General features: G+C 45.7%; 1 protein-coding gene across 1 annotated transcript in view; it reads right to left on the bottom strand.

Moving 5' to 3' along the window:
• Window positions 1-688: 688 nt before the first annotated feature.
• The window catches only part of LOC148507448 (galactose-3-O-sulfotransferase 2-like), a 47,544-nt gene continuing 28,756 nt past the window's right edge, over window positions 689-19,476 (bottom strand). The window contains exons 4-5 of the mRNA XM_088446105.1: window positions 11,234-11,528; window positions 689-1,495 (exon numbers count right to left, since the gene is read on the bottom strand). Of these exons, the coding sequence (XP_088302231.1) occupies window positions 689-1,495; window positions 11,234-11,528 (1,102 nt within the window). The remainder of the gene's footprint in view (window positions 1,496-11,233; window positions 11,529-19,476) is intronic.

The raw sequence follows: 19,476 nt of genomic DNA on the forward strand, positions 1-19,476 counted from the left end.
GATTTGAACCTAGATGAACTATGGAACGATGGTTTTAAATCTCAAACAGCTCTAGAGAAGAAATATGGAGCTGTATGCATCTGATATATAAAGAACTTGATAACATTTGGTGGTCATAAATGTCAAATAACTATAAATGTTGGATTAACCCACTAGGAGCATGATATGGGATAATGTTATCCTTTGCATAATGGAGTCTTTTGTACCTTAGATGGAATTATAATGTGTACCAAGGTATAGAAATAACTCAGAATTAATACAAAAATTTTACAAATATGCAGTTACCCACAAAATACATAGGGGTAAATATTTACTAAAGTGAGAGTTTTTAGAAGTGGAGAGGTTGCCCATAGCAACCAATCAGATTATACTTAACATTTATCTAGCACTTTCTAGCTTTAATCTGATTGGTTGTTATGGGCAACATCTCCACTTTTAAAAACTCTCACCTTAGTAAATTTACCCCATAGTGGCTGTGATATTACTCTATTGTGACCAAATCTAAGAGCATCCTGTCGAGAGACAATATCAGATTGGAAGGTTGTGGTTTAAATATATATAGTATGATTAAATAAAAACACAGACTTGATCTTTTCCTGAATATAGTACTGTAAGTGAAATATGCACTTTAAAGTGGTCTTATGCTGTGCCCCAAGAGTACGTTGCTTTCATAGCTTATCTGGTCCTCTCACTGACCTGTAGCCCTTGTATTATTTTGTCCCCCTACTAGAAATTGACGTGCATGTAAGAGTTCCAGGTATTGCAGCTCTGGGGTCACCATTTTAACACAACGTAAATGGTCTTGGAGCGGAATGTTTGTCCTAAGATCCCATCCTAGGATCTTATGCTGTCCAGCTTGAAAGGGCATACTAGCTTTTTCTTTAATGTCTTCTGGTTTAACAGGCTTCAAGTCCGCAAGACAAAGTTCAGCCAACTGCTGTCTCCTGTCTCTCAATTTCCTCACCTCATTGTCCATCTTTGCCCTCCCAAAACGTCTCACCTTCCCCCAGAATGTACGGTTAAAGTGGGAATAGAGGTACCAGTCCAGCGCATTCCAAGCCCTCGATTTCTCTACTTCTATTTGCTTCAGTGGAATTGAGGCCTCACGCATGTTCAGTTTAAAGGCCACCACATCATCAAGTTCCCAACACAGCTCCTCTTTCAGGAGGATCATGGATTCATCAAAGTGCTCAGCTAGAAGGACCAAGTTAAAAGTCCCCTCCACTGCTTGGACACGTGTACTTGCCAGATCTTCTGTAAATGGGGCTTCTGGGTTAAATCCTAGATCAAACCACAATAAGTTGAGTGCAAGATGATTGTACTCTTCTCCCTGGTTATAGTAGCGTGATGGATTGGAAATAAATGCACTAAAATTATCGGCCTTCTTGAAAGCAGGTGATATAAAATGATTGTAGGAGAAGGAGGACTCGGCCATTGTAGCTGGATCCCGAAGAATTGTGAAGTAGAAGGAGTCTGATGGCATGACCTTCCGTACCTGAAACATATACAAACTATGTTTTATTTACATTTTAGCGTAATTATTCCATGATTTATGTGCACAGTGACTAGCAGCAGCCATGGCTCATGTCTATGCCAGCCAGGGGGGACTGTAATTGTGTGCATGGGCAGATTTGCTATTCCATACAGTGCACAAATTAACAAGTCACTCAGATTCTAGGGACTGCATCAGCTGCACCCATTAAAAAGCCAGTAAGGGCTGCCCTGATAGCATTGGAGTAACTTCCCTTGGGAGGCATTCTCTGCTATCACAGTCCAGACTGGCAGTCCCAGGGAGAGAAAACACCTTCCCTTAGGACTGACTGTCCATCATGTGATTAGCAGGGAGTGCTTCCAATGGCCACAGCCAGGGCCGGATTTACCGCTAGGCAACCCAGGCGTCCGCCTAGGGCCCGGCAGATCCCAGGGTCCCGCGACACTCAGGAATCCGGCCCTGACTAAGGCAGGCTTCTCTCATCACAAACTGAGGCTCCACGGTGCTTAGCGCAGTAATAACACTAACACCGCGCTGGGCGGCTAGGCTCTGTTAGCCTTTGCAAAATCTCTCCCAGCAGAGCACCGCGCGCACCGCATGACGTCATGCACACGAGAGGGAGGTACGGAGGGAGACTGTGCTGTGTGAAAGAGGCCAGGTTAGGGATAGAGATGGTCTCATATGATGGGCCATATTTAAGAAAGGAGAGTATACATATATATATATATATATATATACACACACACATGTGTATGTATGCATGTATATATAGATATATATATATATATATATATATTAGGGGTGAGCGGGTTCGGATTTCTGAAATCCGAACCCCCCCGAGCCCCCCCGATCCGAGTCCGATCCGAATCAGGCTCGACTTTTCCCGCCTGACTCGGATCTGAAATCGAGGCAAAACGTCATCATCCCGCCTTCCGAGTCTCGCGGGTTTTGGATCCTATATAAGGTACCCGCGTCGGCGCCATTTTCTCACTCGGCTGTGGACAGTGAAGAGGGAGGGTGGGAGTTAGGGCTGTGTAGTGTAGTGTAGTGTAGTGCTGCTGTTGTCCACTACTTCAAAGTCCATAGGGGCTGGCTGTGTTGTGTTGTGCAGTCAGTTCTCCATAGGGGCTGTGTCCACTCCAAAGTCCTGTGCAGTGTCCCAGTCCTAAAGGGGTGCTGTAGTGTTGTCCAGGGGGTGCTCTGTCCATCAGGGGTGCTCCCCTCAAGTGCTAAAAAAATAATATATTTTCTGTGTTTGTGAATTGTGTGCGCAGTAGCCGCACGTGCATCAACAAAGTAGTGCCAAGCGTGCGCCTGTGTCATAAGTAAAGGGCCGGCTGGCTTGACCGTTAAAGGGTGCTGTAACCCCCAAAGTACACTCCAGTCCAAACCGAAAAAAAATTATTTTCTGTGTTTGTGAATTGTGTGCGCAGTAGCCGCACGTGCATCAACAAAGTAGTGCCAAGTGTGCGCCTGTGTCATAAGTAAAGGGCCGGCTGGCTTGACCGTTAAAGGGTGCTGTAACCCCCGAAAGTACACTCCAGTCCAAACCAAAAAAAAAATTATTTTCTGTGTTTGTGAATTGTGTGCGCAGTAGCCGCACGTGCATCAACAAAGTAGTGCCAAGCGTGCGCCTGTGTCATAAGTAAAGGGCCGGCTGGCTTGACCGTTAAGGGTGCTGTAACCCCCGAAAGTACACTCCAGTCCAAACCAAAAAAAAATTATTTTCTGTGTTTGTGAATTGTGTGCGCAGTAGCCGCACGTGCATCAACAAAGTAGTGCCAAGCGTGCGCCTGTGTCATAAGTAAAGGGCCGGCTGGCTTGACCGTTAAGGGTGCTGTAACCCCCGAAAGTACACTCCAGTCCAAACCAAAAAAAAAATTATTTTCTGTGTTTGTGAATTGTGTGCGCAGTAGCTGCACGTGCATCAACAAAGTAGTGCCAAGCGTGCGCCTGTGTCATAAGTAAAGGGCCGGCTGGCTTGACCGTTAATGGTGCTGTAACCCCCGAAAGTACACTCCAGTCCAAACCAAAAAAAAAATTATTTTCTGTGTTTGTGAATTGTGTGCGCAGTAGCCGCACGTGCATCAACAAAGTAGTGCCAAGCGTGCGCCTGTGTCATAAGTAAAGGGCCGGCTGGCTTGACCGTTAAAGGGTGCTGTAACCCCCGAAAGTACACTCCAGTCCAAACCAAAAAAAAAAATATTTTCTGTGTTTGTGAATTGTGTGCGCAGTAGCCGCACGTGCATCAACAAAGTAGTGCCAAGCGTGCGCCTGTGTCATAAGTAAAGGGCCGGCTGGCTTGACCGTTAAGGGTGCTGTAACCCCCGAAAGTACACTCCAGTCCAAACCAAAAAAAAAATTATTTTCTGTGTTTGTGAATTGTGTGCGCAGTAGCCGCACGTGCATCAACAAAGTAGTGCCAAGCGTGCGCCTGTGTCATAAGTAAAGGGCCGGCTGGCTTGACCGTTAAAGGGTGCTGTAACCCCCGAAAGTACACTCCAGTCCAAACCAAAAAAAAAATTATTTTCTGTGTTTGTGAATTGTGTGCGCAGTAGCCGCACGTGCATCAACAAAGTAGTGCCAAGCGTGCGCCTGTGTCATAAGTAAAGGGCCGGCTGGCTTGACCGTTAAAGGGTGCTGTAACCCCCAAAGTACACTCCAGTCCAAACCAAAAAAAAAATTATTTTCTGTGTTTGTGAATTGTGTGCGCAGTAGCCGCATGTGCATCAACAAAGTAGTGCCAAGCGTGCGCCTGTGTCATAAGTAAAGGGCCGGCTGGCTTGACCGTTAAAGGGTGCTGTAACCCCCAAAGTACACTCCAGTCCAAACCAAAAAAAAAAATATTTTCTGTGTTTGTGAATTGTGTGCGCAGTAGCCGCACGTGCATCAACAAAGTAGTGCCAAGCGTGCGCCTGTGTCATAAGTAAAGGGCCGGCTGGCTTGACCGTTAAAGGGTGCTGTAACCCCCGAAAGTACACTCCAGTCCAAACCAAAAAAAAAATTATTTTCTGTGTTTGTGAATTGTGTGCGCAGTAGCCGCACGTGCATCAACAAAGTAGTGCCAAGCGTGCGCCTGTGTCATAAGTAAAGGGCCGGCTGGCTTGACCGTTAAAGGGTGCTGTAACCCCCGAAAGTACACTCCAGTCCAAACCAAAAAAAAAATTATTTTCTGTGTTTGTGAATTGTGTGTGCAGTAGCCGCACGTGCATCAACAAAGTAGTGCCAAGCGTGCGCCTGTGTCATAAGTAAAGGGCCGGCTGGCTTGACCGTTAAAGGGTGCTGTAACCCCCAAAGTACACTCCAGTCCAAACCGATAAAAAATTATTTTCTGTGTTTGTGAATTGTGTGCGCAGTAGCCGCACGTGCATCAACAAAGTAGTGCCAAGTGTGCGCCTGTGTCATAAGTAAAGGGCCGGCTGGCTTGACCGTTAAAGGGTGCTGTAACCCCCGAAAGTACACTCCAGTCCAAACCAAAAAAAAAATTATTTTCTGTGTTTGTGAATTGTGTGCGCAGTAGCCGCACGTGCATCAACAAAGTAGTGCCAAGCGTGCGCCTGTGTCATAAGTAAAGGGCCGGCTGGCTTGACCGTTAAGGGTGCTGTAACCCCGGAAAGTACACTCCAGTCCAAACCAAAGAAAAATTATTTTCTGTGTTTGTGAATTGTGTGCGCAGTAGCCGCACGTGCATCAACAAAGTAGTGCCAAGCGTGCGCCTGTGTCATAAGTAAAGGGCCGGCTGGCTTGACCGTTAAGGGTGCTGTAACCCCCGAAAGTACACTCCAGTCCAAACCAAAAAAAAAATTATTTTCTGTGTTTGTGAATTGTGTGCGCAGTAGCCGCACGTGCATCAACAAAGTAGTGCCAAGCGTGCGCCTGTGTCATAAGTAAAGGGCCGGCTGGCTTGACCGTTAAAGGGTGCTGTAACCCCCGAAAGTACACTCCAGTCCAAACCAAAAAAAAAATTATTTTCTGTGTTTGTGAATTGTGTGCGCAGTAGCCGCACGTGCATCAACAAAGTAGTGCCAAGCGTGCGCCTGTGTCATAAGTAAAGGGCCGGCTGGCTTGACCGTTAAAGGGTGCTGTAACCCCCGAAAGTACACTCCAGTCCAAACCAAAAAAAAAATTATTTTCTGTGTTTGTGAATTGTGTGCGCAGTAGCCGCACGTGCATCAACAAAGTAGTGCCAAGCGTGCGCCTGTGTCATAAGTAAAGGGCCGGCTGGCTTGACCGTTAAAGGGTGCTGTAACCCCCGAAAGTACACTCCAGTCCAAACCGAAAAAAAATTATTTTCTGTGTTTGTGAATTGTGTGCGCAGTAGCCGCACGTGCATCAACAAAGTAGTGCCAAGTGTGCACCTGTGTCATAAGTAAAGGGCCGGCTGGCTTGACCGTTAAAGGGTGCTGTAACCCCCGAAAGTACACTCCAGTCCAAACCAAAAAAAAAATTATTTTCTGTGTTTGTGAATTGTGTGCGCAGTAGCCGCACGTGCATCAACAAAGTAGTGCCAAGCGTGCGCCTGTGTCATAAGTAAAGGGCCGGCTGGCTTGACCGTTAAGGGTGCTGTAACCCCCGAAAGTACACTCCAGTCCAAACCAAAAAAAAAATTATTTTCTGTGTTTGTGAATTGTGTGCGCAGTAGCCGCACGTGCATCAACAAAGTAGTGCCAAGCGTGCGCCTGTGTCATAAGTAAAGGGCCGGCTGGCTTGACCGTTAAAGGGTGCTGTAACCCCCGAAAGTACACTCCAGTCCAAACCAAAAAAAAAATTATTTTCTGTGTTTGTGAATTGTGTGCGCAGTAGCCGCACGTGCATCAACAAAGTAGTGCCAAGTGTGCGCCTGTGTCATAAGTAAAGGGCTGGCTGGCTTGACCGTTAAAGGGTGCTGTAACCCCCAAAGTACACTCCAGTCCAAACCGAAAAAAAATTATTTTCTGTGTTTGTGAATTGTGTGCGCAGTAGCCGCACGCGCATCAACAAAGTAGTGCCAAGTGTGCGCCTGTGTCATAAGTAAAGGGCCGGCTGGCTTGACCGTTAAAGGGTGCTGTAACCCCCGAAAGTACACTCCAGTCCAAACCAAAAAAAAAATTATTTTCTGTGTTTGTGAATTGTGTGCGCAGTAGCCGCACGTGCATCAACAAAGTAGTGCCAAGCGTGCGCCTGTGTCATAAGTAAAGGGCCGGCTGGCTTGACCGTTAAAGGGTTCTGTAACCCCCAAAGTACACTCCAAACCAAAAAAATATATATTTTCTGTGTTTGTGACTTGTGTGCACTGTGGCTGCACGTGCATCAACAAAGGAGCAGCGCCAAGCGTGCGCCTGTGTCCCATAAGTAAAGAGCCGGCTGGCTCATTTCTTAAAGGGTGGTGTAACCCACAAAGTGCACTACTCTCCAGCAAAAATAAAAAAATATTTTCTGTGTTTGTGTGCGCTTTAGCCGCACGTATATATATCAATATAACATAAATGGAGGACCAAACTTTCTCTGATAAAAATAAAATAGGGAAAGATCAAGAACCACTTCCTACTAGTGCTGTTGCTGCTGCTGGGAGTTGTTCATCATCCCAGAGAGGAAGTAGGAACATCACTACTTTTACTAAACAATTGACCCTCCAACAGTCCCTAGCGATGAGGATGAAGTACGACAGCAGTCATCCTGAAGCAAAACGTATAACTGAGGCCTTGACTGCTATGTTGGTGTTAGACGTGCGTCCGGTATCCCACATTAGTGCAGTGGGATTTAGACAATTGATGGAGGTAGTGTGTCCTCGGTTCCAAATCCCGTCTAGATTCCACCTGCATCCTCAAAGCAGCAGCGACAAGCGTGCGTCTGTCTGTTAAAGGGTGGTGACACCCTCAAAGTGTGCTACACAAACAATTAAAATATTGTTCTTTTTTTTTCTGTCTTTGTGAAATGTGTGGGCTGTAGCCGCACCTGCATCCTTAAAGCAGCAGCGACAAGCGTGCGTCTGTCTGTTAAAGGGTGGTGACACCCTCAAAGTGTGCTACACAAACAATAAAAATATTCTTCTTCTTTTTTCTGTCTTTGTGAATTGTGTGGGCTGTAGCCGCACTTGCATCCTCAAAGCAGCAGCGTCAAGCGTGCGTCTGTCTGTTAAAGGGTGGTGTAACCCTCAAAGTGTGCTCCACAAACAATAAAAATATTCTTTTTTTATTTTCTGTCTTTGTGAATTGTGTGGGCTGTAGCCGCACTTGAATCCTCAAAGCAGCAGCGACAAGCGTGCGTCTGTCTGTTAAAGGATTACATCGGTGACAGCATCCAAGTAGGCATGTCAGACAGTCCGTACCTGTACTGGCAGGAAAAAGAAGCAATTTGGAGGTCCCTGTACAAACTGGCTCTATTTTACCTGAGTTGCCCCCCCTCCAGTGTGTACTCCGAAAGAGTGTTTAGTGCAGCCGGGAACCTTGTCAGCGAAAGGCGTAGGAGGTTGCTTCCACAAAATGTGGAGAAGATGATGTTTATAAAATGAATTATCAACTCTTCCAGGGAGACCAGCCTCCAGAACGTACAGAGGGACCTGTGGTTCCAGCAGGGACAAATTAATACTCTGTGAGGATGAGGATGTACACACTGAAGAGGGTGAGGAATCGGTGGATGAGGAGGATGAGGATGACATCTTGCCTCCGTAGAGCCAGTTTGTGCAGGGACAGATAAATTGCCAGCTTGTTTTGTGGGGGCCCAAACGAACCAATCATTTCAGCCACAGTTGTGTGGCAGACCCTGGCGCTGAAATGATTGGTTTGTTAAAGTGTGCATGTCCTGTTTATACAACATAAGGGTGGGTGGGAGGGCCCAAGGACAATTCCATCTTGCACCTCTTTTTTTTCTTTGCATTATGTACAGTTTGGGGCCTAGTTTTTCAATGCCATCCTGTCTGCCACTGCAGTTTCACGCCTAGATGGGTCACGTGTTTGTGCCGCCCACTCGTGTCGCTTAGCATAGTCATCCAGCTACCTCGGTGCAACCTTTTGGACATAAAAACACTATTGTGAGGTGTGAGGTATTCAGAATAGACTGGAAATGAGTGGAAATTAAGGTTATTGAGGTTAATAATAGCATAGGAGCAGAAAAACCTACAAATTCTGTGATTTTAGCTGTTTTTATGCTTTTTTTCAAAAAAATACAGATCCAAAACACAAAACCCAGAACCCAAAACACGGAAGGGTGGTTTTGGCAAAACCAATCCAGATCCAAAACACGAAGAAAGATCCAGATCCAAAACCAAAACACAAAACACGAAAAGTGGCCGGTGCACACCCCTAATATATATATATATGTATAATCTAGGACTCCTACTGTGATAACTAGGCAGTAAATGTAGGGTATTCACACTTTGGTTGGAGCAAGGTACACACAAATATACTGTGTATATATATATATATATATATATATATAAATATATATATATATCATATGTGTGTACCTCCAGCAACGCCTACTACAATATGTGCATAGTTATTACAGTAGGTGTTACTAGATCACTATATATATATAATATGTACATGTAGTATTGTTTGAGGGACCGGGGCCCCGAACCGGTATCTTGCCTAGGGCCCCATGGGGTCTAAATCTGGCTCTGGCCACAGCCACTGCTAGGCTGTCACTGGGGTGGTAGATTTTACTGGAAAAGTTGCAGTCCTGCAGCTTCTAGGTAAAATCCACCACTGACTAGCAGCAAGTACATGAAATATAAAAGTCACAGGGTAGATAATAATGGTAACCAGTGGCATTACTATGCATGGTATCACCTGGTGCTGTAGTGTGTAGCCTTCACATGTGAAAGGGGGCATGCCCTAGAGCTTGCAAAGCCACATCCTCTGGTTTGCAACACTTTTGGGGCGTGACAACCATTCTCGTCATGCTGGGGGCTTGTCCACCACTCTGGCAGCTCCCAGCCTTTCCGGGTACAGTGTGTGAATGACGTGTGCATCCACCACCATTGCCCGGTAACACCATCTGTGGGTACATGTACATTTCTAATTAATCAGATGGGGGCTCATGCCCAGACACTCAGATATCTCTTACACCGGAGTGGGCTGATACTATTATAAGTGGTAAGCAGCAGACAATTGCACCACTTCACCCCTGGCCTTTCAATTATATTTGGGTGGGCTACAGGTGCACTGATGCCAAGGGTAGACGGAGGCAGTGTGTCTGTGTTCCACCAGTGTGGGCCAGGGTCAGAGTGGAGGGGGAGACACAAGATCCTTCCTCTGTCTTGGTTGATGTCTAGTGGCTCCTATCAGGGAGGTCATTAAGCTGGTTGACACTCTATACGTCAGCTCAGAGTATAGGTTGTTTTAACCCTGGTCTATAAAGTTCTGGAAGGCTGGAGGAACAATAAGAAGTAATGATGATGACTATAGGCAGCACGGTCTAGGCTCTTCTGCTTGTCTGATTGCATGTAGATCGCCCTTTATGATAGTACTTAAATCATTAATGTCTCAGCCTTATTATATTAAGTTTTTGCTGTTTTTTCATTACTTTGTGTGATGTAAGAATTTATTGCCAATACTGCAGTCTTATCTCCATGGTATGGGTAGACATTGGTGTATCTGTAATGAGTGCAGAGTGTGCTCTGCACAAGGGTCACATTGATTACCTTCCACCCATATAATTGTACTTACCTCTCTGGAGTCCCAACCTAGCCGGCGCTGCAGGTCAGCAGAATAAATGGGTAAATGGCACAGCCAGATTTTCGCATGCACAGTAGAGAAGTCATCGGAAACATGACTGTAGGTGCCATTTTCCCAGAGACCCTGACTATGGCACATGGGTTCTTTCCTCTCTTAAACCGCCCCTGTGGTCAGGTATATGTAAACACACTTGTACAATGGGTATGCGTTTATGATGCCGGCGGTCGCTATGCTGACCGCTGGCATCTCCACTACAGAATCCCAGTGAGGGTTAATTAACTTACGCTGGGAGACCGGGCCCGGCATCCTGATCGAAGGGATGCCGGGTGCCGGGCGCGGACAGCCGCGGGGGGGGAGGGTAAGGTTTAGGGTTCCGGGGGGGACTTAGGGTTAGGCAATCCCCCCCGGAAGTTAGGTTTAGGCTAGGGGGAGGGAGGGTCAGGGTTTGGCAACCCCCGGGGGACTTAGGTTTAGATGGCAGAGAAAGGGGGGGTTAGGTTTAGGCACTTAGAGGGGGGATTAGGGTTAGGCACAGGGGGGGAGGTTAGGGTTAGGCACCCTAAAGGAGGGTTAGGGGGTAGATTAGGTTAGATCATACTTACCTTTTGCACAATCGGGATTTCCTTCCACGTCGGGCTGGCACTGCCGGGATTTGAACCATGCGGCCAGCAGTGTAACATATGTATTCCGTACAATGACACACGACATACTAAATAGTCAAATATTTAAAAGGAGCTTTCAAATACAAGCTAGAAAAATTAGGACTTATTCTGAATTTGATAAAAACAAAACAAAAAAAAAAGCAAGTAACTTTGTGTCTGGAACAAACCATGCTACAGTGCAAGGTGTGCAATTTTTTTTTTTTTGCATGCCGGGTAAATATTGCCTGCTTTTGCATGTAGCCCACTGATGTTAGACAGCTTTATGTTACACTGTCCCTCCCACATTTATATCTCTCGCACATGTTAAATCTCCCTAACGTGGTTTTGCCAAGGTATAAAGTTACTGCTTGGTTTGCTTTGCTCCCACTATGTTTAGCACAGTGGACAAATATTTATATTAGAACACAAGACTGAGGCATTACCTCTGGCAGGTTGAAGCGCATGTGGTGACACATTATGTCATACTTCTGCATCATGGAGACATCGAACCCCTTTACCATGTGAGAGTGGAAGAGATTGGGAAAACTGAAATGACTTCTTGAAGGTAATGCGAAGAGTAATCTGTTACTGTCTCCATAACGGTGCAGTAGGTTCAATACGGTGCTCGAAGCGGTTTTGTGCGTCTTTAGAAACATAATGTGTCTTTTAGCCTGGCATGTCCGAGAAGATGACGGAGGCTCAGCAATAACCAGGCGCAGATCAGCTGTCTGAGGGGACCTGACAAAGGAGTACAGACATTTACATCTCATTACACAGTACAGAGCATATATTTCTATTTGCACAGACTCCCAAAGATATGCATAGCATGGCCCTAGCAGCAATAATACAATTTATTTGTTGTCATAATGAAATCAAAGAGCATGTTTGGGAATTTTTAACACTGATCAACACAAAATGAATAGCTATGTCAATAAAAAATAAAATAAACTTAAAAAAATTGAATTTCAAACAAAAACAGACAAGAATTGAATACATATAGCAGCAAAATGAACTCTGAACAAAGTATCACCTCCCATAGCGACTTCCCCTCCTCCTATTCCCTTCTCCACAGTATATTTCACATTCTACCATTACCTTTTTCTTATACTTTTCTGATTATATAAATATGTATGTATACATAAAATGAAGACCGACGGCACTCTGTGTAAAATGCGACAAGAGGCAGCGCACCGCAGGTCTCTGACGGTCAAACGTGACTACTGGCGAAATCCTGTGGGACCCAGCACTGTCAGTATCCCAGCAAGTCATGTAAACAATCAAAAATATGCAAAGTAGGGCATAATAAACAAAACAAAGGATAACAACCCAATCCCCAAAAACCAAATACAGTATAGTGCCTGATTCATTATGGATCGCTATTGCGATCGCAGCTCTGTAATTGCACGCAGACCCACTTCGAAAATATGCTAAATGTTTCAATCGCAATTCCATCGCAGTCTAACATAAGGACGCCCACTTCCCCTTACTCACATCCGTAATATTTAGCAAGTATGCAAAAACATCGGTTCCAACAAGTAACATCGGAGCCTCACACACAATTGCTACAGGTCTGACCTTACTCAAAATTTGCCAACCTCATCGCATGCAGTGAAAGCTCAAGCTGCGTATGGCATTGCGGTGGCTAATTTATGTAAGCCCCTGGCACGGCTTCATTTCTCCAACCCCCCCCGTCACCGCCCCCAAACGGTCTCTTCCTGTCAATCACCCAGCGATGGGTCTGCATAGTCACTGCGATCATAGTGAGACCTTTGTACATGTTCACTGCGATGCTTACGTATGTGCAGAACATAATAATCAGCTATCAGCATGCGTAGTCACAGTTGCGATCTGTGATTACTCAGGCCTCTAGTGTAAAGGCATACATATCAAGGAGCATCCTGCCATGCAGAACACACTAAAGTGCATAATATGAAAATTGCAACCTGTCCTATAAAATACAACAAAGTGCTTACAATGTGTAAAAATGACCATGCCTCTTAAACAGATATGCAGAAGGAATTAAAAATTAAAAAAAAAAAAAAATTGATTTAAAACCATACAAACTCAGTACTTTGCAGGAAAATTAACTGGTACCTACTAGAATCTATATGACCAGAATGCTAAATATACCTAGAATATAAATCTAAATTTCATACTTATGTATATGATACACATGGTCCATAATATCTATGCAATTGCAGACTACACCCAAAAGACCAGAAAGTATATATATATATATATTAGGGGTGAGCGGGTTCGGATTTCTGAAATCCGAACCCCCCCGGGCCCCCCTGATCCGAGGCCGATCCGAGTCGGGCTCAACATTTCCCGCCTGACTCGGATCTGAAATCGAGGCAAAACGTCATCATCCCGCCTTCCGGGTCTCGCGGGTTTTGGATTCTATATAAGGTACCCGTGTCGGCGCCATTTTCTGTGGACAGTGAAGAGGGAGGGTGGGAGTTAGGGCTGGCTGGGCTGTGTAGTGTAGTGTAGTGCAGTGTAGTGTTGTGCTGTGCTGCTGTTGTCCATAGGTGCTGTGTCCACTATTCCAAAGTCCATAGGGGCTGGCTGTGTTGTGCTGTACTGCTGTTTTCCATAGGGGCTGTGTCCACTCCTCCAAAGTCCATAGGGGCTGGCTGTGTTGTGCTGTACTGCTGTTGTCCATAGGGGCTGTGTCCACTCCTCCAAAGTCCATAGGGGTTGGCTGTGTTGTGCTGTGCTGCTGTTGTCCATAGGGGCTGTGTCCACTACTCCAAAGTCCATAGGGGCTGGCTGTGTTGTGCTGTGCTGCTGTTGTCCATAGGGGATGTGTCCACTCCTTCAAAGTCCATAGGGGCTGGCTGGACTGTGTTGTGCAGTCAGTTGTCCATAGGGGCTGTGTCCACTCCAAAGTCCTGTGCAGTGTCTCAGTCCTAAAGGGGTGCTGTAGTGTTGTCCAGGGGGTGCTCTGTCCATCAGGGGTGCTACCCCAAGTGTAAAAAAATAAATATTTTTTCTGTTTGTGAATTGTGTGCGCAGTAGCCGTACATGCATCAACAAAGTAGCGCCAAGCGTGCGCCTGTGTCATAAGTAAAGGGCCAGCTGGCTTGACCGTTAAAAGGTGCTGTAACCCCCAAAGTGCACTCCAAACAAAATAAAAAAATATTTTCTGTGTTTGTGAATTGTGTGCACTGTGGCCGCACGGTTATCAACAAAGTAGCGCCAAGCGTGCGCCTGTGTCATAAGTAAAGGGCGGGCTGGCTCATCTGTTAAAGGGTTGTGTAACCCCCAAAGTGCACTCCAAACAAAATAAAAAATTATTTTCTGTGTTTTTGAATTGTGTGCACTGTGGCCGCACGGTTATCAACAAAGTAGCGCCAAGTGTGCGTCTGTCTGTTAAAGGGTGGTGTAACCCCCAAAGTGCACTCCAACAAAAATAAAATATTTTCTTCTGTGTTTGTGAATTGTCTGCACTGTATGTGCATCCTCAAAGCAGCAGCGCCAAGCATGCATCTGTCTGTTAAAGGGTGGTGTAACCCTCAAAGTGCACTCCACAAAAAATAAAAAATACATTTTTTTTCTGTCTTTGTGAATTCTGTGTACTGTAGCTACACGTGCATCAGCAAAGGAGCAGTGCCAAGCGTGCACCTGTGTCCCATAAGTAAAGAGCCGGCTGGCTCATTTCTTAAAGGGTGGTGTAACCCACAAAGTGCACTAGTCTCCAACAATAATTAAAAATAATGTTCTGTGTATGTGTGCGCCTTAGCCGCACGTATATATCAATATAACATAAATGGAGGACCAAACTTTCTCCGATAAAAATAAAATAGGGAAAGATCAAGAGTGCTGAAGCTGCTGCCACTAGTCATGACATAGATGATAACATGCCATCAACGTCGTCTGCCAAGGCCGATGCCCAATGTCATAGTAGAGGGCATATACAATCCCAAATGACAAAGTTCAGGAAAATGACCTTAAAAAAAAAATCTAAATCATCTGAGGAGAAACGTAAACTTGCCAATATGCCATTTACGACATGGAGTGGCAAGGAACGGCTAAGGTCTATCCCTATGTTCATGACTAGTGGTTCAGCTTCACATGATGATGGAAGCCCTCATGCCGCTAAAAAAATCAAATGAGTTAAGCTGGCAAAAGCACAGCGAAGAACTGTGCGTTCTAAGGAGATATCACAAATCCCAAAAGAGAGTCCAAGTGTGGTGGCGGTTGCGATGCCTGACCTTCCCAACACTGGACGGGAAGAGGTGGTACTTTCCACCATTTGCACACCCTCTGCAAGTGCTGAAAGGAGCACCCACAGTACACATGCTGATATGCAAATTGAAGATGTCACAGTTGAAGTACAACAGGATGAGGATACTGGTTTAGCTGGCACTGAGGAGGTAGTTCGCGAGGAGGATTCTGATGGTGATGTGGTTTGTTAAAATCAGGCTCCTGTGGTGACAGTTGTTGTCCGTGGGATGAAAAAGCCCATCACGGTCATGCCTGGGCAGAAGACCAAACATTCCACCTCTTTGGTCTGGCAATATTTCTATCCAAATCCGTACAACAACTGTCTTGCCATATGTACCATATGTAAAGGTGAAATAAGTAGGGGTAGGGACGTTAACCACCTAGAAACATCCTCCTTTATATGGCACCTGCAGCGCGTTCATAAAAAGTTACTGCCAAGTTCAGAAACTTTGGCTAAGACCGTAAGCAGTCCAGGGACACCTAAATCCCATTGTCCTGTTGTATCCAAGCACCTGCAAACCACACCATCAACTACCTCCTCGTCAATTTCCTCCTTAGTCAGGACCGGAAGTAGTCCTGCAGGCCATGTCACTGGCATGACTGACTCTCCTATCCGGGATTCCTCCGGAGGATCCTGCATTGCTACGCCTACTGCTGCCGCTGCTGCTGGAAGTCATTCATCATCCCAGAGAGGAAGTAGGAACACCACTACTTTTACTAAACAATTGACTCTCCAACAGTCGTTAGCGAGGAGAATGAAGTATGACAGCAGTCATCCTGAAGCAAAACATATAACTGAGGCCTTGACTGCTATGTTGGTGTTAGACTTGCATCCGGTATCCGCCATTAGTGCAGTGGGATTTAGACATTTGATGGAGGTAGGGTGTCCCCGGTTCCAATTCCATCTAGATTCCACTTCACTAGGCAGGCGATACCGAGACTGTACAGAGATGTCAGAAAAAGTGTCCTCAGTGTCCTGAAAAATGCAGTTGGACCCAATGTCCACTTAAACACGGACATGTGGACAAGTGGAACAGGGCAGACTAAGGACTATATGACTGTGACAGCCCACTGGGTAGATGCATCACCTTACACAGCAACAACAGCAGCGTCACCAGTAGCAGCATCTCAGAAACGCCAGCTCGTTCCAAGGCAGGCTACGCTGTGTATCACTGGTTTCAGTAAGAGGCACACCACCGACAACCTCTTAGAGAAACTGAGGGAAATCACCGCCCAGTGGCTTACCCCACTTAGACTCTCCTTGGGATTTGTGATATCTGACAACGCCACCATTATTGTGCGGGCATTACATCTGTGCAAATTCCAGCATGTCCCATGTTTTGCTCACACAATAAACTTGGTGGTGCAGAATTTTCTGAAAAGCAACAGGGGCGTGCAGGAGACGCTTTGGGTGGCCCGAAAAATTTCTGGCCACTTTCACCATTCAGCGACTGCGTGCCGAAGACTGGAGCGCCAGCAAACACTCTTGAACCTGCCCCACCATCACCTGAAGCAAGAGGTTGTGATGCGGTGGAACTCAACCCTCTATATGCTTCAGAGGATGGAGGAGCAGCAAAAGGCCATTCAAGCCTATAGATCCACCTATGACATAGGCAAAAGAGGGGGTATGCACCTGACTCAAGCACAGTGGAGAATGATTTCCATGTTGTGCAAGGTTCTCCAGCCCTTCGAACTTGCCACACGTGAAGTTAGTTCAGACACTGCCAGCTTGAGTCAGGTCATTCCCCTCATCAGGCTTTTGCAGAAGCAGCTGGAGAAAGTGAAGGAGGAGCTAAGATGGAGCGATTCTGCTTGGAATTTGGGACTTGTGGATGAAGCCCTTCATTCGCTTTGCCAGGATTCTAGGTTGGTCAATCTGTTGAAATCAGACCACTACATTTTGGCAACCATGCTCAAGTCTAGGTTTAAAGCCTATGTGGTGTCTCTCTTTCAAGCCGACACAAGCCTGCAGAGGTGCAAAGACCAGCTGGTGAAAACACTGTCAGCTGAAGCGGAACGTGACACGTCAGCAGCTCCTTCTTCATTTTCTCCTGCAACTGGGGCTGCCAGGAAAAAACTTAGGTATCCTAAGCAACCTGCTGGCAGTGATGCAGGGCAGGCAGGACCAAGTTTGGACATCTGGTCCGGACTGTAGGACCTGGCAACAATTTCTGACATGTCTACTGTCACTGCATATGATACTGACAGAATGGTGGAGGATTACATCGGTGACAGCATCCAAGTAGGCATGTCAGACAGTCCGTACCTGTACTGGCAGGAAAGAGAGGCAAATTGGAGGCCCCTGTACAAACTGGCTCTATTTTACATGAGTTGCCCCCCCTCCAGTGTGTACTCCGAAAGAGTGTTTAGTGCAGCCGGGAACCTTGTCAGTGAAAGGCATAGGAGGTTGCTTACACAAAATGTGGAGAAGATGATGTTCATAAAAATGATTTATCAACTTTTCCAGGGAGACCAGCCTCCAGAATGTACTGAGGGACCTGTGGTGGTGGATTAGAGCAGGGACTAATTAATACTCTGTGAGGATGAGGATGTACACAACACTGAAGAGGATGAGGAATCGGTGGATGAGGAGGATGAGGATGACATCTTGCCTCCGTAGAGCCAGTTTGTGCAGGGACAGATTAATTGCCAGCTTGTTTTGTGGGGGCCCAAATGAACCAATCATTTTAGCCACAGTCATGTGGCAGACCCTGGTGCTGAAATGATTGGTTTGTTAAAGTGTGCATGTCCTGTTTATACAACATAAGGGTGGGTGGGAGGGCCCAAGGACAATTCCATCTTGCACCTCTTTTTTTTCATTGCATTATGTACTGTTTGGGGCCTAGATTTTCAAACTGCCATCTTGTCTGCCACTGCAGTGTCACTCCTAGATGGACCACGTGTTTGTGCCGCCCACTCGTATCGCTTAGCATAGTCATCCAGCTACCTCGATGCAACCTTTTGGACATAAAAAACTATTGTGAGGTGTGAGGTGTTCAGAATAGACTGTAAATGAGTGGAAATTGAGGTTTTTGAGGTTAATAATAGCATAGGAGCAGAAAAACCCACAAATTCTGTGATTTTAGCTGTTTTTATGCTTTTTTAAAAAAAAATACAGATCCAAAACACAAAACCCAGAACCCAAAACACGGAAGGGTGGTTTTGGCAAAACCAATCCAGATCCAAACCACGAAGAGAGATCTAGAGCCAAAACCAAAACACAAATTTCATTCCGCCCCACCCCTATATGCTTCAGCGGATGGAGGAGCAGAAAAAGGCCATCCAAGGCTACACTACGGCCTATGACAGAGGGAGAGGAGTGGGAATGCACCTTAGTCAAGTGCAGTGGAGAATAATTTCCATGTTGTGCAAGGTTCTCAAACTCTTTGAACTTGTCACACGTGAAGTTAGTTTAGACGCTGCCAGCTTGAGTCAGATCATTCCCCTCATCAGATTTTTTCAAAAACAGCTGGAGAAACTGAAGGAGGAGCTGAAACAGAGTGATTCCGCTAAGTATGTTGGACTTGTAGATCAAGCCCTTCATTCACTTGACAGGATCCAAGGGTCGTCAATCTCTTGAAATTAGATCACTATATTTTGGTGACCATACTTGATCCTAGGTTTAAGTCATACCTTGTGTCTTTCTTTCCAATGGACATAAATCTGAAAAGATACAAAGAGCTGGTGGTGAAAAAATTGTCAGCTCAAGTGGAATGTGACATGGCAGCATCTCCTCCTTCAGTTACTACAGCTGCCAGGAAAAAACTACATTTTCCTAAGAGACCCACTGCTGGTGGTGATGCAGATCAGTCAGCAAAATCTAATGACATCTGGTTGGGTCTGAACTGCCTACAATGACTGACATGTCTACCGTGACTTTGCCTGAGATGATCACCATTCAGAGAATGATGGATGACTATTTTTGGGATAGCATCCAAATGTTAGACAGTACATTACACTACTGGCAGGCAATTTGGAGTCCCTTACACAAACTGGCTTTGCTGTACTGAAGTTGCCCACCCTCCAGTGTGTACTCTGAAAGATTTTTCAGCACAGCCAGGAACCTTGTCAGTGATTGTCGTAGGAGGTTACTTCCCCAAAATGTGGAAAAGATGAGGTTCATTAAAATGAATTACAAATTCCATGAGGAAGACCTTTACTAGCACTTAAGTCCAAAAAATACAGAAGCGTCTGACTCTGTAATGGTGGATTCCAGCGGGGACAAATTCATATTGTGTGAAGAAGAGGAGTATGCACACACTGATGAGGATGATGATGATGATGATGGTGATGACATCTAATGTACGGTAAAGCCAGTTTGTGTATGGGATCATTGCCACCAATGTCTACTGCGCATTGCGCAAAACACGAGGGTTAGTGCACATCTCTAATATACACACACAAAGGCTGATTGCAAAGTAATGAGACTGCCTCTTTTTTTCTGTCCCATAGGTAG

Source organism: Taudactylus pleione, unplaced genomic scaffold (genome assembly GCF_031769625.1).
Source record: "Taudactylus pleione unplaced genomic scaffold, aTauple2 ptg000393l, whole genome shotgun sequence".
Classification (NCBI taxonomy): domain Eukaryota; kingdom Metazoa; phylum Chordata; class Amphibia; order Anura; family Myobatrachidae; genus Taudactylus; species Taudactylus pleione.